General features: G+C 36.2%; 1 protein-coding gene across 3 annotated transcripts in view; it reads right to left on the reverse strand.

The window, feature by feature from the left end:
• Positions 1-4,392: 4,392 nt before the first annotated feature.
• MON2 (MON2 homolog, regulator of endosome-to-Golgi trafficking) overlaps positions 4,393-13,245 on the reverse strand; it is a 108,643-nt gene continuing 99,790 nt past the window's right edge. For all 3 annotated transcript variants that reach the window (XM_047740416.1, XM_047740415.1, XM_047740417.1), the window contains 2 exons: positions 12,872-12,954; positions 4,393-5,754 (listed from right to left, as the gene is read on the reverse strand). In XM_047740416.1, the coding sequence (XP_047596372.1) occupies positions 5,591-5,754; positions 12,872-12,954 (247 nt within the window). In that variant the 3' untranslated portion in view covers positions 4,393-5,590. The remainder of the gene's footprint in view (positions 5,755-12,871; positions 12,955-13,245) is intronic.

Here is a 13,245-nt window from a genome sequence, read left to right on the forward strand (position 1 = left end):
AGAATTTTGTTAAAAGGAGGGAAGGCGAAGGAAAAAAAGGATGCAGGAGAAAAAGGGAGAAAAATACACAAAGTTCTCAAGATAGAATAATAAATTTACCAAAAACTTGAACAGTTAACCGGACAATGTCTTTAGAAAATTATATCTAAATTCAAAATATGTGGGCGCCCGGGTGGCTCAGTGGGTTAAAGCCTCTGCCTTTGGCTAGGGTCATGATCCCAGGGTCCTGGGATCAAGCCCCATGTGGGGCTCTCTGCTCAGCAGGGAGCCTGCTTCCCTTCCTCTCTCTCTGCCTACTTGTGATCTCTGTCAAATAAATAAATAAAATCTTAAAAAAAAAATTCAAAATATGTGCTACCTTTCTCCAAAGAATTATTAACACATTAATTATCATCTCTGTTTTAAGGATTAAATAACAGACGCTTTGAAAAGTTCACATGCCTAAAGTTATGATTTACTGATTTGTTAGTTTTTTATTTTTAAGTAAACTCTATGCCAACATGAGGCTCAAGCTCAGGACCCCAAGATCAAGAGTTGCATGCCTACTGACTGAGCCACTAGGTACCCCTTACATATGCCTAATTAAAGAAGAGAGAGAGCCTCTTCTCCTCACTGCCTCACAGTCAAGATTTCTAAGTGTTTATATTCACAAGAGGACTCACTGTGAGCTCCATTAAAGGGAACCAACGCTGGGGCACCTGGGTGAGTTAGTCAGTTCGGCAGCTGACTCTTGGTTTCAGCTCAGATTGTGGTCTCAAGGTCGTAGGATCAAGCCCCATGGTGGGTTCCCCGCTCAGTGCAGAGTCTACTTGAGATTCTCTCTCTCCCTCTGCCCCCCGCTCATGCATGCTCTCTCTCCCTCTAAATGGACAAATAAAAATCTTTAAAGAGATGGGGCACCTGGGTGGCTCAGTGGGTTAAAACCTCTGCCTTCGGCTCAGGTCATGATCCCAGGGTCCTGGGATCGAGCCCTGCATCTGGCTCTCTGCTCAGCAGGAAGCCTGCTTCCCTTCCTCTCTCTCTCTCTCTCTCTGCCTGCCTCTATGCCTGCTTGTGTTTTCTATCAAATAAAACCTTTAAAAAAAAAAAATCTTTAAAGAGAGCCAACACTGCTAGTGTGTTCCAAAGTGCTAGATTTATAAGAAATTGGTATTTACCTAACTTCTCTGAAATAGTTTTTACATAAATCAATATACAAAGACATTATACCTTTTTTCCCAATCTATAAAAACTTTTCAAATTGAAAGCACTACTCTACTTGCCAGATAAAACTGAATTTAAGTGATTTTGAAGTATTAAAAATTATTTTCCCATAATACAAAAGTCAGTAACACCACATGTGGTATGAACTCCTGTTATCGTCAATAGTAATTAAAAAAAAAAAACAAAAACAAAATCCACTCTAGCATACACCCAAGCAACACTAAGCACAATAAAATGTGGTGGTTTATAGAACAGCATATCTGCCATAATGCCAAACCTAATCTGTAGAAATCTAAATGACCTATTAGGATGCTGGCAATGCTTTCTTGAGACTCTTTTTGTTCACACTATGACAGTTTTCGATTAAAACAAACAAACAAACACAAAACAGTAATTCACAATATTCTTGGCCTGGCCATTACTTCTGTGCCTTTTAAACCTCCAATATTAAATTTTACAGCAATTGCAGATAGGTGGGTTTCTGAAGGTATTCTGCCAGACTACACAGACTCCACCTATAGTGGTCTCTTGAGGATTTGGCTGCCCAACTGAATTGTTCTACATTTGCGAAGACTGTATTTTATTGTCTCACTATATAATAACTAAACCGTTCTTTAGCAACACAAGTGTAATAATGACAACCTCATTAAAACTTTTCTACCCTATGCTATTTCACTCTCACTTTTTTTTTTTTTTTTAAGTAATCTCTACACCCAACATATGGCTTGAACTCACAATCCCAGGATTCAGAGTTGAACGCTCTACTGACTGAGCCAGCCAGGTACCCCACACCCTTGGTTTCTTAACTGACCCTTTGGCTTTATGGTTACCTGGGACTAGTGGTACCAAATTGTGACAATGAGCAAAATACTCTATGGTTATAGTGAGTAAAGAAAACAGAGTCATTACTGGCTTTTTATGGAATTAATTCAAATGAGTATTATTCTTCCGAACAAAATATATGTGTAAATTGTTCATTTCTTCCTTCTAGTGCTAAATATAATAAGGAATATAACAAGAGTTGAATTAACACTCAAATGAGAGGGAAATAGGCAATAAACGACAGAGCTGGAGCACCCACGTAGCTTGGTCTGATAAGCATCTCTTGATTTCCACTCGGGTCATGATCTTAGGGTCATGAGACTGAGCAAGCCCAGTGTAGAGCCTGCTTAAGATTCTCTCTCCCTCTCTCTCTCTGATGATAACATCCCTCCTCACATGCTCTCTCTCTAAAAAAATAAAAATAAAAACACTTAAAAAAAAAACAACATAGCTGCTAATATCATAAAACTAAAAATGAAAGCTAGTGAAAAGTAGTTTTCTCTAAACCAGACTTTTATGCATTTTCTTTTTCTTTTGGCCCCTACAGACTCCTAATAAATAAATGTTACTCACCAAAATACATAGTAAAAGTAACAAAACTTTAAAACTAGTTATAAAGAAATACTAAATGAGACACTACAAAATCAGCTTTTTTTTTTTCCTTTTTGGCAGTGGTAGCAATATAGGAAAATAAAAAGTAAGCTATTCAAGTTGAAAACTAGTTTCTTTTATAATGGAAAAAAGTCAGAAAGTCAGAAAGGAATTGTAATCCAATGTTGGAATATACCTGTTGTCTGGTAATCTATGTTATAAGATAGGTACTGTCAGTGACAAAAAATGATCATATGAGGCTTAAAACTCATTATACTTATATTTATAGTATGCATTCCAGAGGACATTATTACTAATGGTTCAAGGACTAATCACCGTCTCAGTTGTGCTATAATCTTAGCCTTGGGAACTTCCTTTTTTTTATGATCTCTTAGCATCTAGTAATCTTACACAGCTCAGTTCTCCTAGTCACTAGAGAACCCACTTCATACTAACAAAACAAGGGCTCTGCGTTAACCACCCCAGGGATCGGGATATTTTAGAAAATGCAGCCTAAGAGGAATGAATGTTTGACTCAAGGGAATGAATTGCTGGTAGCTGACTCCTGGGGGTGGCAGGAGATATTCTGAGAGGAAAAACCTGTCAAATTATATCACCAAGGGGGCAGCTCACTTTGCTTGTCACTAAGACTGGCATTGATTACCATATTATATGGTATTTTTTTTTAAATATTTTATTTATTTATTTGACAGAGAGAGATCACAAGTAGGCAGAGAGGCAGGCAGAGAGAGAGGGAAGCAGGCTCCCCGCAGAGCAGAGAACCCGATGCGGGGCTCGATCCCAGGACCCTGAGATCAATTAAATACTGAGCCGAAGGCAGAGGCTTTATTTAACCCACTGAGCCACCCAGGCACCCCACCATATTATATGGTATTAACACATTTATGCTTTGGTCTGTAGGGAATGGTCCCAGTATTGAAAGCTAACAGGATATTAGCTAAAGCTACTCAATTTATATAAATGTATGCTATAAACCTCTGACTCATTTTTAACTTTCACTGGAGAGTAATTTTTATGAGTACTACTGGTCTGTTATTTCTCAAGAATAAACATTTTCACTTCATGTAAATTCATGGCAGTATTTTTAACATGTTACTTAACTGGCACACTACCTTTGTTATTCTATTTCGGCAGTCTATCAGTGATAAACAGAGTTTTCTAATCCTTAATTTAACATATCCAAATGTAGGAAATAAACTAAATACACAGCTTGAATGTATTTTTTTTTTTTTTTTACAACTTTAAGGAAAATGCTGGAGATAGACTCTAGGAAATGCCATAATTTACCTTAATTATAGGTGAAATTATAAAATAGAAATTCATTAATTCTGGTAAATAAAAATAATATCCCCTCCAAAAAAGACCTTACCATGTTTATAGATAATAGTGCAAATTAAATAATTACATAATTACAATAGCCTCAAAATTGTTTCTCATCTATTACTCAATTCTAGTATCTTCTCCTAGTTTTATATTTATTTGAGAGGCTGAAGTGTATAAATTCTATTAAAATCAAAAGCCTTCTAGCACATTAACACAATACTGAAACCATTATGACTTCTTAACCATTGTTTTAAACATCTTTGCATCTTTACATGTTTAAGAAAATTTAACTAAGAAAAATATGATAATATCATAATCCATTAAATAAAAAATACAGTGATCTAGGTTAGTTTTTTAAGAAACAATTATGTTAATGTACTCAAGAGCATTTTTCTTCTTCACTAAGAGAGGAAAGTGAAACAAAATTAGCAATTTACTCGATGAAAGAAAGTTTACTGTACTTCTAAATGATTCACTATCTCCAAAAATACACTTCTCATTGTTTTAGAATACACACACATTTTATATTTATGAGTTAGCATAGTTATTTTTCTTCTTGAGAAGACATTACAAAATGAAACACTGAAATGAACGAAACTTCACAGGCAAAATTTAGGAAATCTGGAATCATCTTGCCTGGGTCATAATTCAAAGACAATGATAAATGCTTAGTCAGTGGGGAAAAAAAAATCAGTAGAAATATAATATGAAAAGTCTTTAAAATTCAGATACCAAATATAAAAACAGACAGACTTATGTGAAAGCTGGGAAAGATATTTAAAGAAATGAGGTATGATGGAGCCAGAGCGCTACAATATATCCCAATGTATTAATAACCTATACTTCAAAGTTGCAAAATCAGCAAATCATAAACTATTTGCTGCTGTGTTCACATGACCTTTCTGGTCAGATGTTTAATGGTCACTAGTAAATACATTTAAAATAAGCACTGAGACAACTGCATGATCATATGGTGAGCATATCTGCTGCTTAAGAAGGCAAATTATAAGTAAAAATGTAAGCAAACAATTTTGTATTAATAATAAATACTAGCTTCAAGCATTTAACATTATCAATATTTTAAAAATTTAAATAATAAATGCAACTATTTTATACAGAACTGTACCATTTATTATACACACAAGTTTATCAGTTCCCTTTGTTTACAAAGGCTGGTTATAGATAATGTGGAATGTTACAGTACCATCTTGCATAAAATTTTAGTACACTTTTGTACTTGAAAAAGGGTGCAAAAACACCGGCCTAATAAATCTGACTGAATGAAATAGCTTTTCTTTCATTTTAAAAAGTACATCACATACACCACAACTGTACATAAGCTCACTTTTAAATCACCCATTGAAGATAAAGTAGCAGGCGTGTTGTAGTCACATCAACTCTCTCTCTGTCCGTTTAACGCACTAAAGGCTTCCACTGCTGCTCATTCAGGAGGCTCTGTTGACGTGGAAGCTCGTAGTATGAACGACTGAACTCCACTAAGTACAATTTACAGGAGGCCAACAACAGCTGCCAAGAATTCTTTGTAGTAAGAAATGTCCTTCTCATAGAAGACGCGCTGAGGATCAGATACTCTTGAGATACCTTTCTTCTTTAAAATTATTGTAGCTGGTCAAGATTCTCCATTTTGAACTTTGGATGCTGGTGGTTGCATGAAATCCTTAAAAGGAACGAGGGCCTCTTTAAGCGCAGAGCAGACTTCTGCAGATGAGCAGGTGATGCATTCTACTAAAGTTGGGTATAAAGCAATCACTTGTGCCCAGGTATTTCCATCAACTGTAATTAAAAAGTATAAAATCTCAAAAACTTGTGGTTTAAATAGGAGAGATTATGCAATTAACATAAACAATCCTTTAAATACAAGGCAAAGAAAAAAAAATCCCCAAATACGGAGATTCCAAAACTTGTACCCCCTTTTTTTTTTCTTAAAATCTTTGGGAGATTTCCTGCACTATTTAGTAAGATATGAAGGAAAAACATATGGTCAGTGTGCAGAGTCATCAATACCAAGAAATCTGATAACGTCCATTTTTTTTTTTAAGATTTTATTTATTTATTTGACAGAGATCACAAGTAGGCAGAGAGGCAGACAGAGAAAGAGGTGGAGGCAGGCTCCCTGCTGAGCAGAGAGCCCGATGCGGGGCTCCATCCCAGGACCTTGGGATCATGACCTGAGCTGAAGGCAGAGGCTTAACCCACTGAGCCACCCAGGTGCCCCTGATAACGTCCATTTTAAACGACACTTCAATTTGTGAAGGCCCTGGAAGCTGATAAAATAACCTGGAATTCAAACTTTTATCATTTTCAGTATAAGTGCCAGATAATGTAGTATGTATTTCAAGAACAATGAGAAAACAACTCCATTTCTTATGTAGTTGTATGCTAAAAATATAAACATTATATGATTTTCCCAGTAATGTCCTTGATATTCATTTTAGTTTCAAGTGACCACACAGATCCATTCTTGTCCTGTACTGCTCCCTAATCTTTAATGTATATCACTACATTTAAACTTCAGTGGGGAGAACACATGTCTGTGTTCTTCACCACTATCACCAACAACCAGTATAGGTGAATGCTATTTGGCTATTTATATCCTAATTAACTTATAATTTCCTCATACTCTGAGATCACATATTACATTCCTATTTTCTTGGAAGTACTATGCATGTTGCTGAGAGTTCAATATGGAATAAAACCAGCTGAGAGATTTCATTAGATAGTATATGTATACGACACTTCATGGAGTAAGTCTCAAATCTAGGAGGCAGTACAGTATAAAAGAAAGAATACTATGTCATACATGAGGAACTTTAATTCTGTTTTTCACTCCAATTTCTCTTTATCTCAACTTCTGTTGGAGAATAAAGGAATGAGTTTCTCAAACTAGTGTCCTTCAAGATACTTCTTATAAAAAAAAATAATGTTCAGGTAAGTTTGACACATGTTATATATATTATCTTCCTTTTTGGGGAGTCATAATTCACATGAATTTATTAAAAACCTGCAGTAAAAGAAGAGGTTTAACTTTATTCAGGGCTTCCAAAACTAATTTGGTTATGGAACTTTTTTATATTCTGTATCTACTGACACCACTCATCATCATTCATCATTAATAATCACTGCTTAGTACTAACCTTGGGAAATGCTGACCATCATGTAATCCCTACTTCACCCACACAAGGGCTTCCTCAGAGTGGGAGTAGGGCTGATGGGTAATGGTGAGGGAGGGAATGTCAGGCCAGAGCTGTTTTTATCTGTTTTATATGTTGGGAATCAATATCCGATTTCTTTTGTAAAAAGAATTGTGCTGCTTGACAGGAAAGAAGTTTTAAACAGTCTTCTCCAGCTGTTGTCTGTGAAACTTTCCACTAATCATTTGACAAAAGACTGCACAGAGAGGATTCTAGGAAAATGGCAGAGTAGGAAATACCAGGAGTCTCTCTACCCACCCAGACAACAACTGCATTGGCAGAATCTGCATGATGCCAACTATTTTGGAACTCTGGAGTCTACTGAAGACTTGCAACTTCCAGGGGTAGACTTGGACAGTTTATTGTGATTAATTTCAGTCAATTTCAGGTCTTAGCACAGTAGCAGCTACACATCCCTCACTCCTAGCCATGTGGTCGGCAGGTGTGCACATGTTCCCGAAGCAGCTAGCACAAAGCCTGCAGAAGGCCAGTGGACAAAAATAACCCAGCCTCCAAAGAACAGGGATCTGTGCTCTCTAATCGATGCTTCTGATCACAAAGGTGCAGATAAAGAGGCTTCAACAACAACAAAAAACCCAAATACCTCAATTCAAAAAATGTGCAACAGGTTTAAATAGATATTTCTCCAAAGGAGATATACAAATGGCCCATAATGCACATGAAAAGATGCTCACCATCGTTAATCATGAGGGAAATGCAAATCAAAACTACAATGCGACCCGCCTCTTACTCATTAAAATGGCTACTATCAACAAAAACAAAAATAAAAACGGAACAAACAAAAAACCCCCAAGTATTCGTAAAGATGTGGTAAAATTAGAATCTTGTTCACTCGTGGTTGGAATGTAAAATGGTACAGCCATAGTGGAAAATAACATAGTGGTTCCTCAAAAAGTAAAAAAAAGAGTGGCGCCTGGTGGCTCAGATGGTTAAGCATCTGCCTTCGGCTCAGGTCACGATCTCCAGGTCCTGGAATCGAGTCCCATGTCAGGCTCCCAGCTCAGCAGGCAATCTGCTTTCTCTCTCTGCCTGCTTGTGATCTGTCTGTCTCTCTGTATCTCCAATGAATAAAAATCTTTAAAAATAAAAAAAATTCAAAAATTCAAAAAAAATTAAATAAAAAAACAGAATTACCATATAATCTAGCAATTCTACTTCTGGGTATATACTCAAAATAATTGAAAGCAGGGTCTTGAAGAGATTTCTGTACACATGTTCATATCAGCATTACTCACAATAACTAAAATGTGGAATCAACCCAAGTGTGTACCAATGGATGAATGGATAAGGAAAATACAATACATACACACAGACACACAAAGACACACACACACACTGAAATAGTATTCAGTCTTAAAAAGGACATTCTCCAACATTCTATGATATTATTGAATCACGATCATATTATACTAAGAGAAAAAAGCCAGTCACAAAAAGACAACTTACTATATGGTTCACTTTATATGAGGTACTCAGAGTATTCAAAATCATAGTGATAGAAAATAGAATGGTGGTTTCCAGAAGCTCGAAGAAATGGGGAATAAGGAGTTATTGTTTAAAGAGTGTAGAGTTCCAGGGGTGCCTGGGTGGCTCAGTGGGTTATGCCTCTGCCTTCAGCTCAGGTCATGATCTCAGGGTCCTGGGATCGAGCCCCGCATCGGGCTCTCTGCTCGGCAGGGAGCCTACTCCCCCCACCTCTCTGCCTACTTGTGATCTCTCTCTCTCTGTCAAATAAATAAATAAAATCTTAAAAAAAAAAAAAAAAAGGAGTGTAGAGTTCCAGTTGCAAGATGATAAGAGTTATGGAGATAGATGGTGCTGATGGTAGTACACTATTATGAATATATTTGAATTTGAATATATATTGAATATATATGAATATACCACTAAACTATACACTTAAAAATAGCTTATTATAAATTTTTATGTGTATTTTACTACAGTTTAAAAAAAAAGGTTGCACAGATTGAAACCTAGTATCTAGATTGCCCCATGGAAAGTCAACTGACAAAATTAAGTCTTGGTTTATTATAGGAAAATACAAAAATACATTAAGATCACATCTCAAACTCAGGAGAAGTTACTCAAATTTCTTAAAATATATTTTTAAAAGCCCACTATAGATCTTGGTGGGCACCTTGGACTACCTACCAAAACGGAATGAAAAAGCTGCAAGCAATGATATGGAAGAATCTCCATATTATATGAAGCAGAAAAAAAACAGAGTATTCAGAATAGTAGATATAGTATGGTCTATTATGTATATTCATTTATGTTCAAAACTGGGGGCATACTGGAGTATATATTTGGTATTTACATAATAAACTTTTGGAAAAATCCACAAAATAATAAAAGTGGTTGCCTATGGCAAGTTAAGAACCAGACAGATCTAAAATAGGGTAAAGATGATCTTAAAACTTTCCCCTGTATGTCTTTCTATGATTTGGAATTTTTGAACCATGTGTAATATTATTGCTTATCAAATTTTAATGTAAAGATCAAATAAAACAAAAACAAATTTCTTCCAAATTAAAAATAAGTCTAACAAATGCCTTCTCTCCCCCTCGAAAGCCCCAAAACAAATGACAAATGTCCTAAACAAATGTTGGGTGTACATTGGTTCCAAATCTTGTACCTGTCCTCCTGAATTAATTCTGGAATAGCTACGAGCAATCCAACATATTTCCACTGGAAAGGCCTGAATTTTTCTAAGTTACCTTCTTTTTTCCTGTTTTTTTCTTTTTTTTTTTTTTTTTTAAATTTTATCCATTCATTTGACAGAGAGAGATCACACGCAGGCAGAGAGGCAGTCAGAGAGAGAGAAGGAAGCAGGCTCCCCGCTGAGCAAAGAGCCCGATGCGGGGCTCGATCCCAGGACCCCGAGATCACGACCCAAGCCGAAGGCAGTGGCCTAACCCACTGAGCCACCCAGGCGCCCCTTTTTTCCTGTTTCTTAATGAAGCTTATCATAGCTAATATAATACCATCATCCTTTATGGTTACATTTAATTTAAATTTTCACTTCATATATCCGAAGCCACAATTCAAACTCTCTTAGACAATTTGTAACAGTTTACTTAAATAATCTGTCACTAATGCACTGTCCTATTCATGGCCCACTGGTTTAAAAAAAAAGGAAAAGAAAAGAAAAAGATTTTTAAAAGTTACATTTCCCTTTTTTTTTTTTTTTAGATTTTATTTATTTATTTGACAGAGAGCGAGAGAGGGAACACAAGCAGGGGGAGTGGGAAAAGGAGAAGCAGGCCTCCCGCCAAGCAGGAAGCTCGATGCGGGGCTCGATCCCAGGACCCCAGGATTGTGACCGAGCCGAGGCAGATGCCTAATGACTGAGCCACCCAGGAGCCCCTTCTTTTCTTCTTCCTTTGTACAAATTCTGCTAAAATTCTTGACAGCTATCAAAAAATCCTACAAAATCATGCAAGCACTATGCACTGAAATACACTTGTTATATTTAATATATCTCTAACAATAACATGGGAATTGGAGAATTTTTAATTGGAGGATGTTTAAGTCTTAAATATATTTTTAAGAATCCAATTCTGTCCTATGATCTAACAAAAATTTTACTGGTCACTAGGAAGTTAATGCATGGTTTCCCTCTCTGAAATATCAACTAGAACTTTTTTTTTTTTTTAAGACTGTATTCATTTATTTGACAGAGAGAGAAATCACAAGTAGGCAGAGAGGCAGGCAGAGAGAGGGGGGGAAGCAGGCTCCCTGCTGAGCAGAGAGCCCCCGATGTGGGGCTCAATCCCAGGACCCTGAGATCATGACCTGAGCTGAAGGCAGAAGCTTAACCAACTGAGCCACCCAGGCACACCAACCAGAACATTTTTTAAGAGAGCTCAAATTTGAATTTGATGGGATGAAATCAGAGTATTGCTCCCACAATTTTCTTACCAACTCTACCCCTCCCTTTGGATTGAATAAATATAAATCTATCGCTCCTTAAGATTTAGTGTAATACTCACCCGTTCTAGGCCAAAGCACCAGTGGGTAAATTTTGAAAACAGAAAAATAAGTATTTACTTATATAGGAACTGCCAGAACAAATATCCTATGACTCATTTATTAGGCATTTATTAGGAACTTCCTTGGGTATTAAAAGTAATGTTACTTAAAGTGCCAGTCTGCTAAGATACTTGGGCCAGATTATAAATCAATACACTTCCCTCTTTAACAAAAGCTTGTTGTATTAAAAATGCCAACTGGGGTTCCTGGGTGGCTCAGTCATTAAGCAGCTGCCTGTAGCTCAGGTTATGATCCCAGGGTCCTGGGATCGAGCCCCGCATCAGGCTCCCTGCTCAGCGGGAAGCCTGCTTCTCCATCTCCCACTCCCCCTGCTTGTATTCCCTCTCTCACAGTCTCTCTCTCTCAAATAAATAAATAAAATCTTACCAAAAAAAAAAAAAAAAAAAAAAAAAAAGGGCGCCTGGGTGGCTCAGTGGGTTAAAGCCTCTGCCTTCGGCTCAGGTCATGATCTCAGGGTCCTGGGATCGAGCCCCACATCGGGCTCTCTGCTCCGCGGGGAACCTGCTTCCTCCTCTCTCTCTGCCTGCCTCTCTGCCTCCTTGTGATTTCTGTCTGTCAAATAAATAAATAAATCTTAAAAAAAAAAAAAAATTAAAAAAAAAAAAAAAAGTCAACTGAACCACTGTGTTCACTGACACAATTAACTTATATTCTGGTGCCAGCAATTTATCCTGTCCTCAAACCACTTTGTATTGCAATGCAGAGCATTCAAAATAGAACAAAGCATGCCCCAAAAAGCCTCTCAAGAAGTTTACAAGTTAAGGGAACTGAGCCATGTATGTATGTAACTGTAACACATACAGAGTGCTTTAAGACAAAGGTACACATGCTACAAATTCAATGAAAAGAGAAATCACTCACCATTAAGGATTAAACACAAGGCTTAAAAGCAGAGTGATATTTGAACTAGATAGAGTAGGCAGAAGACTGAAATAAGCAAAAGGTTGGGTATGCTTGGGTAGACTGAGAATTTTAGTTTGGTGGGAAAATAGGATATGTGAGGTCTAGTGGAAATAAACCATAAATCTAAGGGGGTTTGACAACAATACTCTTTGCATTTGGTAAGTAATGGTAAATGAAAATTTTTTGTTTTACAAAGATAGGAAAATGAACGATCAAAGCTGCACTTTTCGAAAAATCATTTCTGGCAATAATGTAAAGAATGGAATGAAGAGGAAGGAGTAAAGAAGAGGAATGTAAAGAAAAGGAATGAGTTACAGAAAGGAGAAACAAATGAGATAAAGCTATTAAGTGTTTCAAAGTTGTATAGTTTACTCAATACAAATGCAGGATGGAAGCCTACACCTACCCAAAAACTCAAGTGATGGTCTACATTAAAAATATATGAACTATGAATTATCCATGGAACATCCTGAATTCAGACCAACTTAGTTAAAAAAAAACAACTGTTATTTAACACAAAGAAGCTAAAACATTACAAATTAATTTTACTTAATTAATATCCTAATGGACTTGATTCTTTGCTGTTATAAGGCCTGGAAAAAAGAAAGCCAAATAGCTGTTATATTCTTAAAATTCAGTTAACTGAATAATAATAGAAAAGTGCATCAGAAATAGAACATAAATGCTATGAGTTTATAATAACTGAGTTTCTAAGCACTTACCATTCTCAGGCTGAGTTTTCTTAAGTGAATCAATGAGAGTACTGACTGCTTTTAAAACAAATATGATTTCTGTTACTTGTTGCCTGAAAAAGAGATGGGAAATTATTTCCATCAGGATTTTAAGATATGCCATGTGTGTTTTTTACTAGGTTTATACAAGTAGATGTACTTTGGAAAAATACTAGACACAATACAATGCAAAGTTAATATTAGTTTTAAATTCTTATAAAAGAAAAATTATTTTATTAATATGTACTTCAGTGTGCAAATAAGATTTACAGTTATTTTTATCATAAATTATCCATTTCAAAAGAGGGGCATCTATTCAGGCAAATCTAAATTTATTTGTAAAATATTTCACATAACTATTTAAA

This window comes from Lutra lutra, chromosome 8, assembly GCF_902655055.1.
Source record: "Lutra lutra chromosome 8, mLutLut1.2, whole genome shotgun sequence".
In the NCBI taxonomy this organism is placed as follows: domain Eukaryota; kingdom Metazoa; phylum Chordata; class Mammalia; order Carnivora; family Mustelidae; genus Lutra; species Lutra lutra.